The sequence below is a fragment of the Vicia villosa genome, linkage group LG7 (genome assembly GCF_029867415.1).
Source record: "Vicia villosa cultivar HV-30 ecotype Madison, WI linkage group LG7, Vvil1.0, whole genome shotgun sequence".
NCBI lineage: Eukaryota > Viridiplantae > Streptophyta > Magnoliopsida > Fabales > Fabaceae > Vicia > Vicia villosa.
In genome coordinates this window covers 84700874-84726451 of record NC_081186.1, presented here as the reverse complement: position 1 = coordinate 84726451, position 25578 = coordinate 84700874, and the positions used below count along the sequence as shown (strand labels likewise).

Here is a 25578-nt window from a genome sequence, read left to right as displayed (position 1 = left end):
GTATGGTTACTAGTGTTAATTGGATTTTGTGAATCGTAATTGATTAATTGACCTTTTATATGTGAATGATATGTATGTGTTGTGAATGTTGTGTACAATTGGTGGATAATTCATCGAGTTGAATTATTGTGATATGCTAAATATTAAGATGGTAGAGATGATCTTAATTGCATATGTTTGATTAACATTGTACATACATTCATATCATGGATGCCTTGAAACAAAGGTGGTTTGCTTTGAAACATAAGCGAGGCTTAGATTCTAAAGTGAATCGGAAGCGGTAAACTATATGTTTACATTTGGTGGCTTTGATCTTGTCCGGATCTGAAGCGTGGCTGGATTCTATATGAATCGGAAGCGGTGGAACTTTGGGTCCACATTGGGTACCACATGCATAGAGTCACATATCTTGCATTGAGTCACATTGAGGTTAAGTGATGTTTGAATATATGTATTTATGTGATTGTCATGTGTACATGAGATGTGATAATTGAAATTGGTGATGTTTTGATATATAATTGGTTAAACGTGTGAATATGTGATAATGATGGATTGTGTATATAGTTGGGATAATAGTATTGAATCTTTTGAGTATTATACTATTGAATTTTGTGCTTACTTGAATATGTGAAATTTATTAAATGATACTATTTACATGATTATGGCTTGTTGGGTGATGAAAAGTATGTGAGATTAATGAACTGTAGAAGTATGATGTGTATAGTAACTATTGATACTTGTGATGTGATGATTTTATATGTCTGTATCCTAATATACAATTTATCATACGCCCACTTATATGATTTGATATCTCACCCTTTTCTCTTGTTTCGCCGTTGCCTTTATATTGGCAACGTGCAGGTATTCAAGTATGAAGATTTATTTGCCGTTACTCGAGTCGGTTGTCACTCTGATACGTAGCACTCTGGGGGGAACGATTTATATTATTTATGATGTTGCTATTTAATTGTTTCATTTTGGTTGGACAAAATAATAAGTTACTCTGTTTCAAAGGTGCTATGTATCCGCTTTATGCGACGAGTTGATTTGTTTTGTTTTGATCATGTGACGCCTCATTTGTTTATTGAGAAATTTTAAAAACTCTGATTTATATATATTTATCGGGTAGAAATGGGGTGTTACAATTAAGGCTTATAAAAGGATCTCCCAACTCTAATTCTCTTTGTTTTCTTTTTTTCTTTAATCATTATATGTTCTAGTTTTCTTTCTCTATTCTCTTTTCTTCTTTGCCTCTAAGCCTAAAATTCATGAGTGCTGGGAGACTTGACCAACTTCTCTCAAGTGTCATTCCCAATAAATTTATACATCTTATATGATAGATGTATCAAAATAAATAGTAACTATAATAATCTCATGTTATCGTTAAATACTTTGAGCCCATAATAGTATTTCTTGAGTTAGAAATAACTACAAAGAAATATATAAAAATCATTTTAACAAATAAATACATAAAATTCAAGTGATCAATGTATCAAATATAATTAAATATACCTATGTAATGGTAAACACTCTGTAAAGTCCCCCAAAAGTTCCAAACATTTTTGTTCCATCTTTTTATATAATTCCAACAAACAAAAGCTCATATTATAAATATCGCTTATTTAAGGGGTCAGGGAGAAAAATGTGGTATACCACATATATCACAAATTAGGTATACGTCATATTTCACAAATGCGGAATATATCACAATTAAAAAACAAAATAATAATAATAATAATAATAATAATAATAATAATAATAATAATAATAATAATAATAATAATAATAATAATAATAATAATAATAATAATAATAATATGTACCACGACTTTTACTTTACATGAAATATGCAAAGATAAAATTTCAATTGATTTTGAAGATTAAAGGAAATGCACTGTCGGAATAAAATAGTTTTTATCACCCAGTAAAATTTATCATGCATCCATATCATGTCAATATTTTACAAATCAATGTGTGATTTAGTGAGATGCACGTCTCTCATTAGTTGACATTATAAGAATATGTTAGTATCTGTACATATTTTTTTTCTCTTTATTTTGATCACAATTAATTCTCTTTATTTTGATCACAACTAATTCTACTGCATTTTTGTAGTGTATTCCAGATTTTTGGATGTCTTGAGAGGTTTCGACAATAAATATTTTTAAAAAGTCTTAAAATATTTAACGATGAATTTTAAAAAGATATACTAATTTTAGTGGCTAAGGTGCTAACTAGATTTCGAGAAGTTTACTTTTCACTCACAATTTTAATTTTATCTGACACCTCTACAATTCTCCATAATACCTAAATTACTTTTGTCAAATTTTTATCAAAAAAGAGTGAACAAAAAATATGTAGTACAAGTTAATAAAGCGGTATAAACTGAAAAATCCATTAGTATATTTAAAAAGTCCGATATACATTTTATCGGTTTAAAAAAAATGAATTTAACAATACATGTTTATTTTATAGACCAGACATGTTTTGTAATTTTTTGGATTTTTGAAAAATTCGATCATTCATATTTGATTGACCAAAAATCCGGTATGCTTTTTACACATGTATTTTAGAAGTCCAGTCAAAACTCATAGACTGTTGAAAAAATCCGATAAAAATTCATGTAATTCCCCAAAAATCTCAAAAATTTAATAAATGTGAAAATTTTCCAAAATATGTAAAATTCACGAAGGATATTAAAATAAAAAGCACAGTTAATATGGAGGTGCCAGGTTAAATTATGGGGATGGCAGGTTAAATCTTAGATTTCTTAACTTTTAAAAAAGTGAATCCTAATTAAAAGATAAAAGGCCCAAAAGAAAATCAAAAGTCCAAAGTGCAAGCTTGATAATCTTTTAGTCCCACCCCATTGCTTGGAAATTAAAATTTGTTTTTCCAACAACACTTTTGTCTCATTAATCCTAGGTCATAGACTTAACAATAAAAACTAATTGCTTCCGGATGTTGGCACTCCGAGGACTAAGAATATTCTAGAATGTTCTCTTTATGGACTTGCAAAATGATCTTGATGAAATATGCAATAGTGTCACACTACACTACACTTGAAGGTGATGCAAAGTCTGTTTATTATCTCCAGGATTGCTACCAGTTTGTGGGGTTTTGGTTGCTTCTGTCTCCAAATATTGAAGGAAATCAATTACTAAAGGATCAGTCCAAGGGGCTCCAAGTGGAGTGACCACCTTTAGATATCACTATTAACAAGCAGTTTGGATTTTCCTGACATAATAACAAGGATATTTCTTGAATATAGAATAATACAAATGAACTTGTTAATAAAGACTAACTTTGGAGAAATGAACTTGTTAATAAAGACTAACTTTGGAGAAATGAACTTGTTAATAAAGACTAACTTTGGAGGTTGGATAGTTCGATTAGTTTGATGTAAGGGTTAGAGGAGATGATACTAACATTTCGGAAAAAGAAGAAAAAAAAAGACTAACCCTACTTATATATAGATAGACATGGGAGAGAATTAGCAGAATCATAGCTTAGTTAATCAGCCAGCATTAATAGTTAGTTCATCTTTTACAAAAGAAAAAATGTCGGTAACTATCTTCATATGATCACAACTGTTTGTTATATGAAGATCAGACAGCTCACATTTTGACTCCATGTACTAAATCGTGACTGCATCATAAGCTGATGTTGAATATGGGTCAGCTGATCTTTATCCAACAACAACTACAAGATTATAACTGCAGTGACTGCATCATAACACGATTCATTGCCATCAGTGGCAGAGCCAAGAATTTTAAGCAGTATGGGCAAAAAATTTATATTATTGGTTATTGATCTGTTTTCATTTTCACACCATATTTTTACTAATTTTGCCCCTAATTATATCCCTGATTTTGTCTAAAAATCGACTATAAAATTGGAGGGAGTACAAAGAAAATAGGGTTGAGCCCGGGCCCGTGCCCAGACTCGCTGGGCCTTGGAACCACCCATGTTTGCCATGAACCCAACCCTATCTTATCAATAGAGTGAGGTGCCATAAAATAATCCACTAAATCAGTTGTCAGTGATATGTCCAACCGAAGAGTGTGCTTGGTACTCATGAAAATGAGATGGTTGAAAAATTGTGATAACATGCTTGGTATTTGGTAATATAACAGAGGATGGCTTAAAAGAAAATAGTAACAAAAATAGTGTTGTAAGCATTTGAATTTCAAAAACGGAAATTTTGTAAAAGTTACGAAATCACGTATCATCTTATCTATACCATGTCTCAATAAATTAAATAAAAAAAATCATTGGCTATATTCAATATTTATACTCCATCTCATTTACAGTTACGAAATACATTTTAGTCGAGAATGATAAGACTATATTCCTTGATTTAAAATATTGCATACCTTGATATCTTCACGAGGAATTCCCCTAGAAGGAGCAATCGGATCATTGGCTTCCTGGAAAAAAGGAAGTGATCAGAGTATATATTATTGTGTTTTATACAATACATGGTGCAAAGTTCTAACCAGTTCATTAGATTCGGGCTATTACCAGTTGGGTAACAAGTAACAACATAATAGCTCGATAGCTTTATCTATATTAACTAATATTAGTCCCATTTGGGGATTTACTTCACATATAATTCAATACACTTTCTTCTTCCATTATCCCATTTAAACTTCCCTCTTATGCAGCACAAATAGCATATGTAAGAATGAAATCATTACCAAATCTTTTAAATGGCATAGGTCAAACATGTACAATTCAAGTATTTTGCTTTTATCGTTATCACCTTTTGATTAAATTCAAGTCAACAATTTATATATAATTGAAAATTGAAAATTGAAAAATTCAGATTAAAAGCCGTAGTGCAATTTCCTCAGGATTAGTTATATCTTATTGTAACATCCTCCTCCCTACCAAACACATACACATACACAACAAGTGAATTTTCATTATGAAGCAATCAAAAGGAGTTTATTATGAATTCTTTCTTGCTTAAAGAAAATCTGTTTCTGGAAATAAAATCGGTGTTTATATATGTTAAAGAAATGTCCTTCAGCCTAACTCATCTCTTCAAAACCGGCTAATAGGGTGAAGATTGTCCTTAATTATAAAGACATGTTCAGACCATATATTGTCTAATATGGGACTCTTTAACAATATATATGTTTCTTAAAATTAAATCTAACCCTTAGGCTATGTTTGTGAGTTTGGAGGGAAAGCGAGGGGAGGGCTTTTAAAAGATAAAAGTATTGAGAGGAAAGAATTGAATGATTTTGGTTGGAAGGGTTTTATAGGGTTTGCTTTTATTCATAACACCAAAAAAAACCCTAATATGAGGGAACTCAAAATTTGTATTGAAAAGGGACTTTGGAGGGTTTTGTAGGATTTACATAAATTTTCAAAATGTCTTTTATGTTGTTATAGTATTCGAAAAATTAAAAATATAGTAATAATATATCTTCCCCTCTCCTCCATACTCCCAAACATAACCTTAATTTATAAAATAAAGATAACATTATTATTATTTAAGAATATAGAGTGTATAATTGAATGAATAAATGAACATTGCAAATGACATTTGACAGTTGTTGATTTGTTTTCAAGTTTATGCAAGTACATATGAAGAGAAATATATATAAGAATTTTGTACCTGGATGCAGAGCAAAGGTGTTTGAACATGTTTAATGGAATCTGAACTGCTTGAATTAAAGTAGTATTCATCGACAGAGTTGAATCCAAAAGAAACTGCAAAGTCTCACAGAATAATATATACGAGCATATAATAGGTGAAAATTTGGATGTATCTAGGACACGACGGGTTAGAATGACCACCACGGGTTAGTCCGTCGTCAAATTCCCTAACAGACTTAGCATTGGCGACTAGTGGAATGTTATATTGGGCACCAATATCTTGAAAGAGTAAAGCATGTTTGTGAAAAATGTTGCGGAGATCCTTAGAAAGAGCCTTGTCATAAATTTTATTAAAGCCCTTACGAAAGTCTTGATCTGAAAGAACCAAATTGAATGGATTGCACAAAGATACAGCGCCAGAAAGAGGAGAATTGTGTGACTCCTGACCCAAGTATCGAACAAGAATATTTGCACCAAGTGACCAACCAACTGCATATAAATTAGCCTTGGGGTATCTAGCAGAGACATGGGAAACAACTTGGCACATATCTCCTAAAAAGGAAGCAGAATAGAACTGCAGAACAAAACGAAACATATATATTAGTAAAAAGGAAGAAAAGATATTAAAAAGAAGAAGAAAATGAAGGAACTGACCTGAGGAGTAGTGACGGGGCTATCTCCACATCCACGACTATTGAAGACAACAACACGCCAACCTTTAGTTGCAGCTCTAACTAACATGTTTCTAACATAAGATTCCTGACTACCTCAAGTTAAGCCTGGCTGCGTGCACAGTCATTAAACAAACAAAATCAATAAATGAATTTGACTAATAATAAGTGTAAACCAACAAGCAAAATGAATTTGACTAATAATAAGTGCGTGTAAAGGAACCAGCAAAATGAATTAAACAAACAAAGGAACGAACCAGCAAAATGACAAGAGGAGCGTCCGGAGGCAAGCGTCGGTCGTCACCAGAAACCCAATCGAGAGCTACGGAGCCACCATCTTCAGTTCTGAGGCACTCACATCGGAGCTTCACGTCTGGGGTTGATCGGAAAAAACCGCAAAGATGGTTTCCACGTGGCAGTTCTATCCGAGCAAGAGGAAAGGTTTGTATGGGCGACTGAGTTGAGTGAGAGATGGGAGGAAACGGTCACGTGCGCCTCCCATGATTTCTAGCGAGGGATGCTCGGCGAACATTCTCGCGTCAACGGAGGAGTGGAAGGATTTGATTTCTGCATTCTTGTATGGAGAGCAAACAAGAGGAAACGGCGTGGGTCCCACCAACCACCTTGTTGTTGCTACACTCATTACACTAGTAGTACAACTCACTCTGATAGGCATCCTGTGTATATTTAATAAACCACATTCAACTTTTATCATGTAAGAAATTATATAAATAATTAAGTTTCAAAAATGAAGAAAAAAAAGGTACACTCCATTTGAGATGATGGAGCATGCACCTAATTTATGAAGGATGTGCAATCCATTTAATATATGCACGGTATACAAACCATCTCAACTAGTGCATAACGTTCACGTCTCTTCCACATCCGACACCATTCTGGAGCGTATTTTTCCATTGACATAAGCCCGTTGGGCGTCGACTCTAAGGAGATGCCATGGTGATAAACACATTGGGTTGGCCGGGATTTCCCAATGCATGTCGAACTGCATTTTCACCCGGTCACTATGGTGTATCTCCACAATGTTGAATCAGATGATCATAAGTTTTGTAGTTCAAATTGTTTCATCCTTGGGATCAGTTGATGGTTTAATCCCATATAGGATTCTTGCTGTAATTCCTCCCTCGTACACAATGTTAGACAACAACATCGTATCTAGAGGGGGTGAATAGATCTCTAAGGTAAAAACACTAAATAAAATTTGGTATTGAAAGTTAATAGAAAATAGTGCTCGCGAAAGGTTTACTATAAATCGATTAAATCGTCTATACAAACCTGAAGGATAGAAAAACACTTAGAAAGGGGGGGTTTGAATAAATGTAGCTTTAAAACTTGTAAGATAAAAACAATTTGCACAATGATTTTTATCCGGGTTCATTGTTAACTAAACTACTCCAGTCCACCCCTTTGGAGTGATTTACCTCACCTGAGGATTTAATCCACTAATCACACTTGATTACAATGGTTTTCCACTTAGACAACTGCTAAGTCTTCTAGAGTATCCTGATCACAACCTGATCACTCTAGGAACAAACTGCTTAGACAACTTCTAAGACTTGCTAGAGTATACTGATCAACAACCTGATCACTCTATAACTTACAACTTAATGTAAACAAATTCTTTTAAGAGTTAAAATGCTTCTTATAAAGCTATTATCACAACTGTGATTTTCTCTTAAGTTTAAGCTTAAATCTCACTAAAATATTACAACAGCAATGTAGTGAGCTTGATGATGAAGTTTGAGAGCTTTTGAATTTTGACAGCGTTTCTGTATAATGCGCAAGTGTTATGTTAAGCTTCTCATCAGAACTTCATATATATAGGCACTTGAGAAGATGACCGTTGGGAGCATTTAATGCTTTGTGTATTCCGTACAGCATTGCATTTAATGTTTCACTCTTTTGTCAACTACCTCGAGCCTTGTTTTCGCGGTGTCTACTGACGTTGCCTTTAATAGCTTCTAACATTCCTTTTGTCAGTCAGCGTAGCCTGCCATCTAGTACTTGTTTCTGATCTGATGTTTGTGTAAACAACGTTTGAATATCATCAGAGTCAAACAGCTTGGTGCAGCGCATCTTCTTGTCTTCTGACCTTGAAGTGTTTATGAGCGTGATACCATGAGAACTTCAGTGCTTCTACTTCTGATCTCAAGTTCTTCTGATGCTTCCATAGACCCATGTTATGATTCTGCTTGAACATCTTCTGATGTCTTGCCATACCATGTTCTGATGTTGCATGTTGAACCTTCTGAGTCAGTGCTTCTTGCGCTGATTTTGTGCATACTCTTTGTATAATTCCTGAAACGGAAATTGCATAGTATTAGAGTACCACATTATCTCATACAAAATTCATATCCTTGTTATCATCAAAACTAAGAATACGGATCAGAACAAATCTTGTTCTAACAATCTCCCCCTTTTTGATGATGACAAAAACATTCATAAATGATATGAATTTGCGATCAGAAAGAACAGACGGCTAAAGACAATTACACAGCTATAGCATAAGCATATCGACAACGTGTGAATATGTTTTCCCCTGAGATTGACAATCTCCCCCTGAGATGAATAATATCCCCCTGAAATAAATAATAGAAGAATTTTATGCATAAAAGATTTCCCTGAGTATTTCAGTAGAGACGTTCACATATGCTTAGGTCTTCAGAACATTCGCAGCTTCTGATTCTTGCTTCCATAGGACAGCTTCAGAACTTGAATTTCCTAGATCTTCAGAATATTCGTAGCTTCTGATTCATGCTTCCATTGGACAGCTTCAGAGTTTGAATTTCTTCTTGAATCATTGCATGCTAGATTGTATCAGAACATTGTTGAATGTACCAAAAACTTCATCTTTGATGTAACCGTTCTAAAACACACTTTTTACATCCACTTGGAAGAGTTTAAAATTCATAATGCATGAGAGAGAAAGCAAGAAGTGTCATTATGGCTTCTAATCGAGCAACAGGGGCAAATACCAATCACTTGATTAGTTGAAACTTTGGGAACGAATTCTCAAACATTATTTCAATCACATTGCTTTTAACTCTTCTTATAAAAAGAGACTTATGTATGTCGATGAAAGTTTTATCATCTCCTTTGGATCAATTTGGGAAATAAAAGCCATAAAATTGCATGTCTTACTAAAGGAGGAGAAATTAACTTCCCAAACACCCCCCCCCCCCTCCCTCCCCCAATATTTTTTTAATCCAATTTTGAGATACAAAGAATTTCCAGTACATACCCGAAATTTCTAATTTATGACCTGTACATCAGACCGGAAATTTTAGTTAATTTGAAATTTTTGGTATCACAATTTTTCTTTTGCAAAAAATACTGGAAATTTCAAAAAATCCGGTAAAAACTCACGGAAATTTTTTAAAATATGATATTTTTTCGAAATTTTCGGTAGAAACGTATATTATATGAAAATTAGTGACTTTAAGCAAGAGTATAATGGTAAAAGCATACTTTTGAGGAGTGTTAGGTATAATTTTGGGGATGGCAAGTTAAATTCTCCTAAAGGAGTAACAACTTAAGCTGCAATACATAATAGTCATGAAGAATAACCCAAGTTGCAATTCATAATAGTCATGAAGAACCTTTGAAAGTACATTTCTGTCATTTAACCCAAAACAGAATTCTAACTCTGCTAAAGTATAAATTTTCATGTTTTTTATTTTATGATGCTAAATAAACTGCTGCAATGTTTGGCCAAGTAGCCTTTCACATTGTATAATATATAGGATGACTAGAAATCCAGTAACTACAAAGCGCAAATAAAATCATTTTAAAAATGTACCAATAAAATATAAATGATAAAAATTTAAAAATACAAAATAAATTAAAGTCATGAATGTTTAAAGAATGAGAAATGCTAAGTGTACACCACATTTGACACATACACGGTATCTTTATACTATCTTATCTATTTTTTCTTTTTTTTATTATATATATATATATATATATATATATATATATATATATATATATATATATATATATATATATATATATATATATATATATATATATATATATATATATATATATATAGGGCATATCATATGAGAATGACATATTTATATGAGAATATGAGAATGAATCCGAACCATTGGATTTTAAAATAAATGGTGGAGATTATTAGTGAATCTTTTTTCTCTCTCTCCTACTTCATTTATTTCAAGATACAGGAGAGAGAAAAAAAAGATTCACTCATAATCTCCACTATTTATTCTAAAATCCAATGGTTCAGATTCATTCTCACATTCTCTATAAATATGTCATTCTCATATGATATGGCATATATATATATATATATATATATATATATATATATATATATATATATATATATATATATATATATATATATTTGGCATATCATATGAGAATGTGAGAATGAGTCTGAACCAATGAATTTTAAAATAAATGGTAGAGATTATGAATGAATCTTTTTTACTCTCTCCTATATTTTGAAATAAACGATGTAGGATATGGGAAAAAATTCATCCATAATCTCCACCATTTATTTTAAAATTCAATGATTCATACTCATTCTCACATTCTCACATAAAATAGACATTCTCATATGATATGCTATATATATATATATATATATATATATATATATATATATATATATATATATATATATATATATATATATATATATATATATATATATATATATGCATTGGAATTTGTGTCTGCTTTACAATGAAGCTTAATAACTACGGTGTAAATCTTACGGTGTTATATTATTGGTGTATATATAGCACAACTCTTAAAGAATTATAGTACAGATTAATTATAAATTATATACTTTCTATAGCTATTCATTAAATGGTATTCAACATGCTTTGCTAGAGTAGGAAGGAGAGTGTAATTGCTTCCGGATGTTGGCACTCCGGGGACTAAGAATATTCTAGAATGTTCTCTTTATGGACTTGCAAAATGATCTTGATGAAATATGCAATAGTGTCACACTACACTACACTTGAAGGTGATGCAAAGTCTGTTTATTATCTCCAGGATTGCTGCCAGTTTGTGGGGTTTTGGCTGCTTTTGTCTCCAAATATTGAAGGAAATCAATTACCAAAGGATCAGTCCAAGGGGCTCCAAGTGGAGCTTCATCGCCAGCAACCCATCCCAGGTGACCACCTTTAGATGTCACTATTAACAAGCAGTTTGGATTTTCCTGACAAAATAACAAGGATATTTCTTGAATATAGAATAATACAAATGAAGTTGTTAATAAAGACTAACTTTGGAGAAATGAACTTGTTAATAAAGACTAACTTTGGAGGTTGAATAGTTTGATTAGTTTGGTGTAAGGGTTAGAGGAGATGATACTAACATTTCGGAAAAAGGAAAAAAAAAAAGACTAACCCTACTTATATATAGATAGACATGGGAGAGAATTAGCATAATCATAGCTTAGTTAATCAGCCAGCATTAATAGTTAGTTCATCTTTTACAAAAGAAAAATTGTCGGCAACTATCTTCATATGATCACAACTGTTTGTTATATGAAGATCAGACAGCTCACATTCTGACTCCATGTACTAAATCGTGACTGCATCATAAGCTGATGTTGAATATGGGTCAGCTGATCTTTATCCAACAACAACTACAAGATTATAATTGTATTGACTGCATCATAACACGATTCATTGCCATCAGTGGCAGAGCCAAGAATTTTAAGCAGTCTGGGCAAAAAAATTATATTATTGGTTATTCATCGATTTTCATTTTCACACCCTATTTTTACTAATTTTACCCCTAATTTTTTCTCTGATTTTGTCTAAAAATCGACTATTAAATTGGAGGGAGTACAACGAAAATAGGGTTGAGCCCGGGCCCGTGCCCGGACTCGCTGGGCCTTGGAACCGCCCATGTTTGCCATGAACCCAACACTATCTTATCAACAGAGTGAGGTGCCATAAAATAATCCACTAAATCAGTTGTCAGTGATATGTCCAACCGAAGAGTGTGCTTGGTACTCATGAAAATGAGATGGTTGAAAAATTGTGATAACATGCTTGGTATTTGGTAATATAACAGAGGATGGCTTAAAAGAAAATAGTAACAAAAATAGTGTTGTAAGCATTTGAATTTCAAAAACGGAAATTTTGTAAAAGTTACGAAATCACGTATCATCTTATCTATACCATGTCTCAATAAATTAAATAAAAAAATCATTGGCTATATTCAATATCTATACTCCATCTCATTTACAGTTACGAAATACATTTTAGTCGAGAATGATAAGACTATACTCCTTGATTTAAAATATTGCATACCTTGATATCTTCACGAGGAATTCCCCTAGAAGGAGCAATCGGATCATTGGCTGCCTGGAAAAAAGGAAGTGATCAGAGTATATATTATTGTGTTTTATACAATACATGGTGCAAAGTTCTAACCAGTTCATTAGATTCGGGCTATTACCAGTTGGGTAACAAGTAACAACATAATAGCTCGATAGCTTTATCTATATTAACTAATATTAGTCCCATTTGGGGATTTACTTCACATATAATTCAATACACTTTCTTCTTCCATTATCCCATTTAAACTTCCCTCTTATGCAGCACAAATAGCATATGTAAGAATGAAATCATTACCAATTCTTTTAAATGGCATAGGTCAACCATGTACAATTCAGGTATTTTGCTTTTATCGTTATCACCTTTTGATTAAATTCAACTCAACAATTTATATATAATTGAAAATTGAAAAATTCAGATTAAAAGTCGTATTGCAATTTCCTCAGGATTAGTTGTATCTTATTGTAACATCCTCCTCCCTACCAAACACATACACATACACAACAAGTGAATTTTCATTATGAAGCAATCAAAAGGAGTTTATTAGGAAATCTTTCTTGCTTAAAGAAAATCTGTTTCTGGAAATAAAATCGGTGTTTATATATGTTAAAGAAATGTCCTTCAGCCTAACTCATCTCTTCAAAACTGGCTAATAGGGTGAAGATTGTCCTCATTTATAAAGACATGTTCAGACCATATATTGTCTAATATGGGGACTCTTTAACAATATATATGTTTCTTAAAATCAGATCTAACCCTTAGGCTATGTTTGTGAGTTTGGAGGGAAAGCGAGGGGAGGGCTTTGAAAAGATAAAAGTATTGAGAGGAAAGAATTGAATGATTTTGGTTGGAAGGGTTTTATAGGGTTTGCTTTTATTCATAACACCAAAAAAACCCTAATATGAGGGAACTCAAAATTTGTATTGAAAAGGGACTTTGGAGGGTTTTGTAGGATTTACATAAATTTTCAAAATGTCTTTTATGTTGTTATAGTATTCGAAAAATTAAAAATATAGTAATAATATACATTCTTTTATCATTCTATACAAAATCAATTTTTCAAAAAATGTCAAATATTTTCTTGTATTTTTAAAAAAATTCGTTTTGGGAAACCTTCCCCTCTCCTCCATACTCCCAAACATAACCTTAATTTATAAAATAAAGATAACATTATTATTATTTAAGAATATAGAGTGTATAATTGAATGAATAAATGAACATTGCAAATGACATTTGACAGTTGTTGATTTGTTTTCAAGTTTATGCAAGTACATATGAAGAGAAATATATATAAGAATTTTGTACCTGGATGCAGAGCAAAGGTGTTTGAACATGTTTAATGGAATCTGAACTGCTTGAATTAAAGTAGTATTCATCGACAGAGTTGAATCCAAAAGAAACTGCAAAGTCTCACAGAAGAATATATACGAGCATATAATAGGTGAAAATTTGGATGTATCTAGGACACGAAGGGTTAGAATGACGTACCACGGGTTAGTCCGTCATCAAATTCCCTAACAGACTTAGCATTGGCGACTAGTGGAATGTTATATTGGGCACCAATATCTTGAAAGAGTAAAGCATGTTTGTGAAAAATGTTGCGGAGAGCCTTAGAAAGAGCCTTGTCATAAATTTTATTAAAGCCCTTACGAAAGTCTTGATCTGAAAGAACCAAATTGAATGGATTGCACAAAGATACAGCGCCAGAAAGAGGAGAATTGTGTGACTCCTGACCCAAGTATCGAACAAGAATATTTGCACCAAGTGACCAACCAACTGCATATAAATTAGCCTTGGGGTATCTAGCAGAGACATGGGAAACAACTTGGCACATATCTCCTAAAAAGGAAGCTGAATAGAACTGCAGAACAAAACGAAACATATATATTAGTAAAAAGGAAGAAAAGATATTAAAAAGAAGAAGAAATGAAGGAACTGACCTGAGGAGTAGTGACGGGGCTATCTCCACATCCACGACTATTGAAGACAACAACACGCCAACCATTAGTTGCAGCTCTAACTAACATGTGTCTAACATAAGAATCCTGACTACCTCCAGTTAAGCCTGGCTGCGTGCACAATTATTAAACAAACAAAATCAATAAATGAATTTGACTAATAATAAGTGTAAACCAACAAGCAAAATGAATTTGACTAATAATAAGTGCGTGTAAAGGAACCAGCAAAATGAGTTAAACAAACAAAGGAACGAACCAGCAAAATGACAAGAGGAGCGTCCGGAGGCAAGCGTCGGTCGTCACCAGAAACCCAATCGAGAGCTACGGAGCCACCATCTTCAGTTCTGAGGCACTCACGTCGGAGCTTCACGTCTGGGGTTGATCGGAAAAAAGCCGCGAAGATGGTTTCCACGTGGCAGTTCCATCCGAGCAAGGGGAAAGGTTTGTATGGGCGACTGAGTTGAGTGAGAGATGGGAGGAAACGGTCACGTGCGCCTCCCATGATTTCTAGCGAGGGATGCTCGGCGGACATTCTCGCGTCAACGGAGGAGTGGAAGGATTTGATTACTGCATTCTTGTATGGAGAGCAAACAAGAGGAAATGGCGTGGGTCCCACCAACCACCTTGTTGTTGCTACACTCATTACACTAGTAGTACAACTCACTCTGATAGGCATCCTGTGTATATTTAATAAACCACATTCAACTTTTATCATGTAAGAAATTATATAAATAATTAAGTTTTAAAAATGAAGAAAAAAAAGGTACACTCCATTTGAGATGATGGAGCATGCACTTAATTTAAGGAGGATGTGCAATCCATTTAATATATGCACGGTATACAAATCATCTCAACTAGTGCATAGGGGTGTTTCAGTATTTTTTTAAACAACAAAAAAACATTTAAAAATAAACTAAAAAAAACTAATAATATTAATTTAAATAAATGATTACATAGTGAGAATATAAATTCCAGCAAAACCTAATTTCTCCGTCTCCGTCCTCTCCTAGTAACTCGTCTCTTATGAATTTTATGTGTGGTTGGGTCGAGGGCCCCGCAAAGTCAATACAACATGAGTCTATGAAATCCGTCAATTCAGCATATCCATAAGACCCACTTTCAAAAAGTCGGTTACCCATGTTATTAAAGTTTGGTCGTGTTGGTTGGGAGTATGGGCTCGATGAGTGGTCGGTAGCACTGGTCGTTTGAATAATTTGGGTAAAAAGGAAATTGGTCTTGTGGAGTTTGGTAGCTATATGTGTATTCGGTCGGTTGTGTACTTCGGTGATGGGATGGTTGTGTGTATGTTGGGTTGGTTGGGGAATATTCTATATATTCGCATAGGTCGAGGATAAGATGAGTAATGGATCAACTCACATGGGATTGTTGGTTGTATGGTACATATTCTTGGTATTGAGTTTGAGTATGTGGAATTTGTTGGTCTTGGTATTGGTCATGGTGATGTGGTTAGGTGCTTGTGGATCGATTTCGTCGTTGTGTTGGTTAAGTGGTGGAAGTGTGTTGGATTTGTTATTGGAGGGTGTATGTTTGTTGGTAATGTTTTTATGTATTCGATGACAACGCGGCTCCAATGTGTGGGTCGATCAAATATCTTGAGTCGGACACAAACATTTGAGGCGTAGTAACCGATCTGTACCAACTCATATTTTCAGACGTGTGTCTCATTATTAGGTTCTCGGTGCGACAAGAAATTGTAGGACATAACGTTCACGTCTCTTCCACATCCGACGCCATTCTAGAGCGTATTTTTCCATTTGACATAAGCCCGTTGGGCGTCGACTCTAAGGAGATGCCATGGTGATAAACACATTGGGTTGGCCGGGATTTCCCAATGCATGTCGAACTGCATTTTCACCTGGTCATTATGGTGTATCTCCCCAATGTTGAATCAGGTGATCATAAGTTTTGTAGTTCAAATTGTTTCATCCCTGGGATCGGTTGATGGTTCAATCCCATATAGGATTCTTGCTGTAATTCCTCCCTCGTACACAATGTTAGACAACAACATCGTATCTAGAGGGGGTGAATAGATCTCTAAGGTAAAAACACTAAATAAAATTTGGTTTTGAAAGTTAATAGAAAATAGTGCTCGCGAAAGGTTTACTATAAATCAATTAAATCGTCTATACAAACCTGAAGGATAGAAAAACACTTAGAAAGGGGGGTTTGAATAAATGTAGCTTTAAAACTTGTAAGATAAAAACAATTTGCAGAATGATTTTTATCCGGGTTCATTGTTAACTAAACTACTCCAGTCAACCCCTTTGGAGTGATTTACTTCACCTGAGGATTTAATCCACTAATCACACTTGATTACAATGGTTTTCCACTTAGACAATTGCTAAGTCTTCTAGAGTATCCTGATCACAACCTGATCACTCTAGGAACAAACTGCTTAGACAACTTCTAAGACTTGCTAGAGTATACTGATCAACAACCTGATCACTCTAGAACTTACAACTTAATGTAAACAAATTCTTTTAAGAGTTACAATGCTTCTTATAAAGTTATTATCACAACTGTGATTTTCTCTTAAGTTTAAGCTTAAATCTCACTAAGATATTACAACAGCAATGTAGTGAGCTTGATGATGAAGTTTGAGAGCTTTTGAACTTTGACAGCGTTTCTGTATAATGCGCAAGTGTTGTGTTAAGCTTCTCATCAGAACTTCATATATATAGGCACTTGAGAAGATGACCGTTGGGAGCATTTAATGCTTTGCGTATTCCGCACAGCATTGCATTTAATGTTTCACTCTTTTGTCAACTACCTCGAGCCTTGTTTCCGCGGTGTCTACTGACATTGCCTTTAATAGCTTCTAACGATCCTTTTGTCAGTCAGCGTAGCCTGCCACCTAGTACTTGCTTCTGATCTGATGTTTGTGTAAACAACGTTTGAATATCATCAGAGTCAAACAGCTTGGTGCAGAGCATCTTCTTGTCTTTTGACCTTGAAGTGCTTCTGAGCGTGATACCATGAGAACTTCAGTGCTTCTGCTTCTGATCTCAAGTTCTTCTGATGCTTCCATAGGCCCATGTTCTGATTCTGCTTGACCATCTTCTGATGTCTTGCCATACCATGTTCTGATGTTGCATGCTGAACCTTCTGAGTCAGTGCTTCTTGCGCTAATTTTGTGCATACTCTTTGTATAATTCCTGAAACGGAAATTGCATAGTATTAGAGTACCACATTATCTCATACAAAATTCATATCCTTGTTATCATCAAAACTAAGAATACGGATCAGAACAAATCTTGTTCTAACAATCTCCCCCTTTTTGATGATGACAAAAACATTCATAAATGATATGAATTTGCGATCAAAAAGAACAGACGGCTAAAGACAATTACACAGCTATAACATAAGCATATCGACAACGTGTGAATATGTTTCCTCCTGAGATTGACAATCTCCCCCTGAGATGAATAATCTCCCCCTGAAATAAATAATAGAAGAATTTTATGCATAAAAGACTTCCCTGAGTATTTCAGTAGAGACGTTCACATATGCTTAGGTCTTCAGAACATTCACAGCTTCTGATTCTTGCTTTCATATGACAGCTTCAGAACTTGAATTTCCTAGATCTTCAGAATATTCGTAGCTTCTAATTCCCGCTTCCATTGGACAACTTCAGAGCTTGAATTTCTTCTTGAATCATTGCATGCTAGATTGTATCAGAACATTGTTGAATGTACCAGAGCACCATCAGAGCATCTCTACATCCTGAAATGTTACAGAACAAACTAAACGACAACAGTCAGCATGAATGAGTCAGAACATATAGTATGTATCAGAACAAACAAACATAATGTTTCATAGCATATTTTGTCACTAAAACATGCATCAGAACATATCAAGGATAAGAATGAAGAGAGTATTCTATCATTAGAATATCAGAACATTCTTCCTTCTTGCTTTAGGTCTTGAAGCTTTATAGCACTCAGCTTGCTTCAATTTTCAAAAGCTTGATTCTTTATAAAATTGTTTTTCCTCATCTCTTTGCTTCTCATGTTGAGCTTTAAAGAGGATCTTCAATTTCTGCAAGACAACACTTAAAAACATAGAACTTTGCAAGTTCTGTTAGAAATGTGGAGCCTTTTTCCAAGCAACTGATAAAATAAATCAGATCATTTATCACATTTTTCTCCCCCTTTTTGTCATAACATCAAAAACATAAAAGATTCAGATGAAAAACAAGACAAAAACATAGAAGAGAAGGATATTCATCATTAAGCTCAGGAAAACAGAAGTTTAGGAGTACAAGAGAAAGGGCAAAAGAAGATGCAAAAAACAGATGCAACAAAGCAAAAGAAAAACAGTTTAAGACTCAATCTAAGATGACCCTAGTTTTGACATGATCTTGGCCAGCATATCATGAATCCCACTGTTGCTCTCATTCTGCCTTTCCATGAAAGCACGAAATTCAGCATTGATAGATCTCTGCTCCTCCTGGTTCTTCTGAATAACTTCCAGAGTCCTTGCAAGACGAGAAGGTTCATCAGAAGAAGCTTCACAACTTCTATTCACAGGAATGGCATTGTGATCCGCAGCTTCCATGGTTAGATCATTTGCAGGATTTTCCTCATCAGGAATTGGTTCAGCAACATGATCATCAGCATCTGCTTCCAGCATTGAAGCATCTCCATACTCTGCAGCAGGAATCTCAGAGTCTCCATTCTCAAGTGCCTGAATAATGGCAGCCAGATTCCTAGGAGCAGAAGGACCTTCAACTTCTGGTGGGTCAACAACTTCTAGAATGACCAAGCTTGGGTCTTCCACAGAAGGATTTTCCCTCAGAAAGTCAAATAGAGTCCTGAAGTCTCCCAGCAGAACAGGGTATTGAGGTTCTGAACGTAAAGCAGGAACAGAATCAGGTTCAGAGAGATGTATACCTTTGGATAGCTTCTGAACAGCTTCGAACACCGCCTCAAGCTTCTTCTGCTTCTTACTCTTCTGCTCTTCAATAATTTTTGCTTTTCCACGAGAAATATCTCTCCTTCTGGCAGATTCCAGAGCTTCCTTCTCTTTTTCAACAACATTCTGACCTTCAACTGCTTGAGTTGTTGGTCCTTGCACGATTTCTTCCTGCTGATTCACAGCTTCTGCTTGAACATCCCCTTCTTCATCGGAGTCATTAATTATCAGTTACCTTTTTCTGATTTTCTTCTTCTCAGCAACTCTATCAGTCTCAGCATTGTTATTTGACTTCTTCTTCTTTTTCTCAGCAGCCTCCTTCTTATTCTTTTCAAATTCAATCGAAACAGCCGAACAACTTCAGCAATGACTTCTTCTGGAACAACTTCTTTAGTAGCAGCAGCTACGTTCTGAACTACCTTCACCTGATTATCAGAAGGATGATCAAATTTTCTTTTGGTCCTTCTTTCCTTCTTTTCAGCAGCTTCTGAAACATCTTCGGAGGCAGCAGCCCTAGAAGTTTTCTTGCGACCTACTTTAGCAGGAGCACCTTTTTCTTGATCTTTTACTCCTTCATCTTTCTCCAGTGACTTCAAGTACCTAGATCTGACTCCTGGTACCTCACTTCTGAAGAAGGTTTCAAAGTCAGCTAGAATAGGTTCTCTTCTGCTTCTTGTTCCATAAAGAGGTTGAGGGGTTTTGATGATAGTATCAATCACCTTCATCTTTCTCAGAGTGAGAGCATTCAAGCAGCTCCCAGTGGTAACAACAAGGTCTTTGATAGCACCTTCAGCTTCCAGATTCTCAACAATCTTGGAGTGAACAAGAAGGTTTGTAATGATTCTTCCAAAAGGAATAATGGTACAATTTTTCACTCTGAAGGCATTTCTGGAATCCCTCACAGCATTCCACATGTGATTGAAGATTATGTAGATAACATCAACCTTCTTCTTAGTGGCAATGCAATACATAATGTATTTTTGCTCATTGTTGATAAAGTTTGTTGCGTGTGTTCCTTTCCTGTGATAGAAACACCCTAGAAGAATCTTGGTCCAGATTTTGTAAAGATCTCTCATGTCCTTGACATTCTTTGTCTTCTTTACATCTGTATAGAGAGTAGACAACACAACATCCCAATCAGCCCTTTGATCAATTTCAAAAGCACCCTCAGGGTTTCTCAGATCAAACATCATTCTTAGGATGTTCTCAGTCACTACTACAAACTTTCCATGGACGAAAGACAAGATGGATTTAGGAGCAACAACTGCATGTACCCAAAACTCCTTAACAAGATCTGGGTAGACCGGCCCACAAAACTCAGCAAACAGTGAAGTCCATCCTTGAAAAATGATATCTTCTTTGAGATGATATTCATGCTCTCCGATGCTGTCAAAATCAACCATAAGTTCACAGATAACTTCCAAGTCCTTCTTAGGAATGGAACAAGCAACAACCGGAGTGATTTGCTGATTTTCTTCTTCTTGGAGATGAAGAGTGACAGATGAGGCAACGTTGTGAGATGATGAAGCGGCCATTGAAACAAAACAGAAATTAGAAGAACAATTTCTGAGTTTGCGCTTAGGGTTTGAGAAGAAACTGAAAAGATTGCAAAAGTACATGCAAGAAGAAAGAGAGAATGGGAGCGAAAAAGATAAACGTTATGATTTGAAATGTATTTATAGAGACGGATTTGAAAAAGAATGCAATAAAATTTTGAGAATGAACAGTTACATAATCAAAAGAAATCAATTGCATTAAATGATGAGTGACGTTAAGTGAGAGAACGTGGTTAATGAAATAATTTAACACAATTACCTAGGACGGCGTCCCATCAGATTCTTCACGCTTTTTACTAACCGTACAGACACGTGTTCACCATCAGAAACTAATTGATGACAGTTGTGTTGTTTTGAATAAACTTTACACATTCTGATTCTGATCACTGCTTATGATTGTCATTCTTTAGAAATGATCTAGTTCTGATAGGATCATCTTTCTTTCCAAGGATTACACCTTCTGAATGAGCTGATGAAAGTCTAGATGATCTTCTAACTATTGGTTCTTCAGAAATCCTGAGATTCTCTAAAGATGCAGCAACTTGATCTTCTGATCCATTGCTTCTGAGACTATCAGCTTCTGGAGCTTTGCTTCTTGGTTCTACAGCTTCTAATATGTCAATATCTATATCTGCAAAATTCTCAAACTGCTTTGGTTTTTCAAGACCAAACTTATCATCAAACCTAATATTGATTGATTCTTCTACAACCAATGTTTCAGTATTGTATACTTTATAGCCTTTAGAGCGTTCAGTATATATAAGAAGAAAACATTTTTGTGCCTTAGAATCAAACTTACCAAGATGATCTTTAGTATTCAGAATAAAACACACACATCCAAAAGAATGAAAATATGAAATGTTGGGTTTTCTGTTCTTCCACAATTCATAAGGAGTCTTATTTAGAATAGGTCTTATAGAGATTATATTCTGAATATAACATGTAGTGTTTATTGCCTCTGCCCAGAAGTGCTTAGCCATATTGGTCTCATTGATCATGGTTCTGGCCATTTCTTGCAGAGTCCTATTCTTTTGCTCTACAACTCCATTTTGCTGTGGAGTTCTAGGGCAAGAGAAATCATGGGCAATACCATTTTATTTGAAGAACTCCTCAAAGAATCTGTTCTCAAATTCGCCACCATGATCACTTCTGACTTTTATGATCTTGCACTCCTTCCCAGATTGGATCTGAGTGCAGAATTCAAAGAACATTGAATGAGACTCATCCTTGTGTTTTAAGAACTTTACCCATGTCTGAAGCAACTGGAAAAACTCATCGGAAAAACAATGAAGTCGCCATCGAGTGTTTATTTATCCCAAGAGAAGAGAAAGGAAAACATCGACTAAAACCTATAAACAAACAAACAAACAAAGGTCTACGACCTAGAGAAAAGGGTAAGGGAGTCGGTTACGCAAGGGAAAGAGATTAGCACCCCTCACGTCCGTCGTACTCGACGGTATCCACTCTTGTTAGTTGTAATCTATGGGTGTTAAGAGTCTAAAGCTTAAAGTTAAATGCAATGCATGACAAAAGAAAGAAAACAAAACACGGGGAAAAGAAGGAATTTTTACAAAGTGTGCTCGTTTGAACCCCGCGATCCAATGCCTACGTATCCCTTAAAGGAATTAGAGCAGCCGTAGTTCAGCTGAAAAGTTTCTGTATGTTTTTGTGTTTTTTAGGTGGGCAGAGGTTAAGATCACATCTCAACGTTGCTCGACCTTTGGAGACTCACACGCCTAGGTATGGGAAGGACTTAACATATCCTTAAAAGAAAAAGAAAATTGGTTTGTGTTTTTTGATGTAGACAGAGGTGATCTAGAGCCCAATGCAAGGATGCCCACCTTTCTCTACGTTTTTTAAGTTTGAACCTTTATTAGGTGTTTTGAAGTGTTTTATTGCTTGGTGTTTTTTTAGGGGAAATATGGATAGTGGTGAATTAAATCCCAATGCAAGGATACTCACCCTTCTCCACTTATTTGATATTTATTAAGTGTTTTAAAGGTTGAAAAGAAAAAGAAGATGCCTTAAACTAAAGGGAGACTAAAAAAAGTCCTAGAAGTTATCATGCTTGGATAAGATCCTAAGGTCTAATGACTTTGAAAAGTCAAGTCCTAAGGGAGCATGACAAAAAAGAGACAAGCAAGGATAAACACAAGCAAACTCAAGATAAACAAAGTGTATTCAAGATACACCAAGACATACACAAGTAATAAAAGAGACAATGTAGACATACACTCAAACAATGTCAATAAACAATCAGCACAAATCATTAAGAAGACAAGCAAGGATACACACAAGCAATGTCAAGAAACAATCAACACAAATCATTAAGAAGACATACAAGGATACACACAAGCAATGTCAAGAAACAATCAACACAAATCATAAAGAAGACATGCAAGGATACGCACAAGCAATGTCAAGAAATAATCAACACAAATCATAAAGAAGACATGCAAGGATACACACAAGCAATGTCAATAAACAATCAACACAAATCATAAAGAAGACATGCAAGGATACACACAAGCAATGTCAACAAACAATTAACACAAATCATCAAGAAGACATGCAAGGATACACACAAGCAATGTCAAGAGACAAGATATCACAAAAAATAGAGAAGACATGCAAGGATACACATAAGCAATGTCAAAAGACAATCAACACAAATCATAAAGAAGACATGCAAGGATACACACAAGCAATGTCAATAGAAAAGATATCATAATAAGAAAAAGGCACACAAGCCACATTAAATAAACCACATAAGGAAATACTTATCAATCAAACAATGGCTCATTGATCCCTCAAAAGATCTCACCTCACAACAAAATTAATCAAAACAAGCTATCACTAATTAAGTAAGAAGCAAATAGCACCTAAATGGCCAACAAAAATGAAAAGCCAACAAGCATATACAAACAAGAAGTAAACACTTCAAGAACATGAGATAACCATCTCAAAATAAAAGAAATACTACTTAAACAAGTAATGAAATCAAGAGAAAGAGGTGAAATAAAATCAAATACGAGAATTAAAATACTAACTAATATTTTTGAGTTTTTTGAATAAGCAAAACAAATTAGAGATCAAAAGGAAATAAATTCCTATTATAATATTTTTGTATTTTTGAATATGAAAACAAAATCTAAACATAAAACATACTTTTGGATTTTTGATTTATGAAACAAATAAAAATTGAGGCTAAACAAAAAAAACAAATATTAAAAGAAGTTAACAAATACTAATTATGGGCAAACAAGAACATAAAAAATGAGGGGTGTACTACTGAAAATTGCTGGGCTGATAACAAGTAAAGAGGCGTTGGGCTATCAGATGAAATTGAATATCTAGTTGGACTTAAAGCCCTTTAGCCCAAATCCATTGAGCAAAAGCCAAGGCAGAGGGGAGGTACGGATAGAGATGGCGGTGATCAAAAGAAATTCGGATTGGGCCAAGCCCAAACCCCATGAACCGAATCCAGAAAACCCTAAAAAAATTCCTCTCACCCTGTTTCACGATAAAACCTCTGCTTCCATGGCCAAAATCTTCTCTCTCTCTCAAATTATCTCGGCTTCCCTTATCCCTCTATCAATCAAACGAAAAACGCCCTCCTCTTTTAACCTCACGATTCTCTCAACAACAACAAAAACTTTCAATCATTCTAAAACAACAATAACAACAACTCTCATCTCTCAGATTCAAAACTCAATCTCAAAACTTGTAATCGGTTTTTAGTAAAAGAAGCACACGGTTCAAACAATATTACCACGTTAGCAACTAGTTTCAGCAACAAAAATCATGGCAAAGCAATAACAATCAACATGACTCAAGCAGCAACAACAATTCATAATCCAAGAACAAGGAAAGAAGAATACCGCCCGGATGTTACCAGGGGAAGAAATCCACTCAAATCAAATAAATCTCGTCGACGATGTTGTCAGACTTGCAGTTGCTCAGGTGCGAGCTGTTGATGTTGTGACGGCGTTGAAAGGAGATGTGATGAATTTGTGAACACTCGGCGCCGTTGTTGTCCAACAAAACTGAGCACTATATCAGTGCAGTGCTTAACTCTGTAATCTGAAGCTTATCAGTGTTGACGTCTCGGCAAATGATGCGGTGACGTTGCAGTCGGAGCTTGTATGCGTGATGAGCGTGATGGACTTGTGGTGGTGTCACGTTGCTACGCTAAGGAGGATATGAAGTTGAAGGATGAAGGTTATGTATGATTTTACAGGCGGAAGTTTCTTGTTGTCACTGATGAGGATCGGTATTTTTCTTCCTCCCCTTTTCAGTGTAATGAGAGCATACTTATATAGAGATTGAGAGGTGAGGGCAAAATGGAAATTGGTGAGGAGAGGATAAGATCAAATGAGAGTGGAGAGAAAAAAGTTATCAAAGTTTGTTATCCTTTTGTCTTATATGGTGAAATAATGTCTTTTGCTATTTCTTCCGACCATATAATATTTTCAGTGGGCCAACGACAACATAAAAGTAG

General features: G+C 34.8%; 1 protein-coding gene across 1 annotated transcript; it reads right to left on the bottom strand.

Moving 5' to 3' along the window:
• Positions 1–2943: 2943 nt before the first annotated feature.
• On the bottom strand, positions 2944–25490 carry LOC131621036 (uncharacterized). Its single transcript, XM_058892239.1, is given in 14 exon segments — positions 2944–3192; positions 3194–3237; positions 4377–4430; positions 5630–5724; positions 5812–6184; positions 6265–6393; positions 6539–6675; positions 6678–6958; positions 12602–12651; positions 13934–14028; positions 14117–14489; positions 14569–14697; positions 14843–15263; positions 21337–25490. Coding segments are annotated over 14 exon segments (2430 nt in total). The 5' UTR covers positions 21450–25490; the 3' UTR covers positions 2944–3056.
• Positions 25491–25578: the final 88 nt, after the last annotated feature.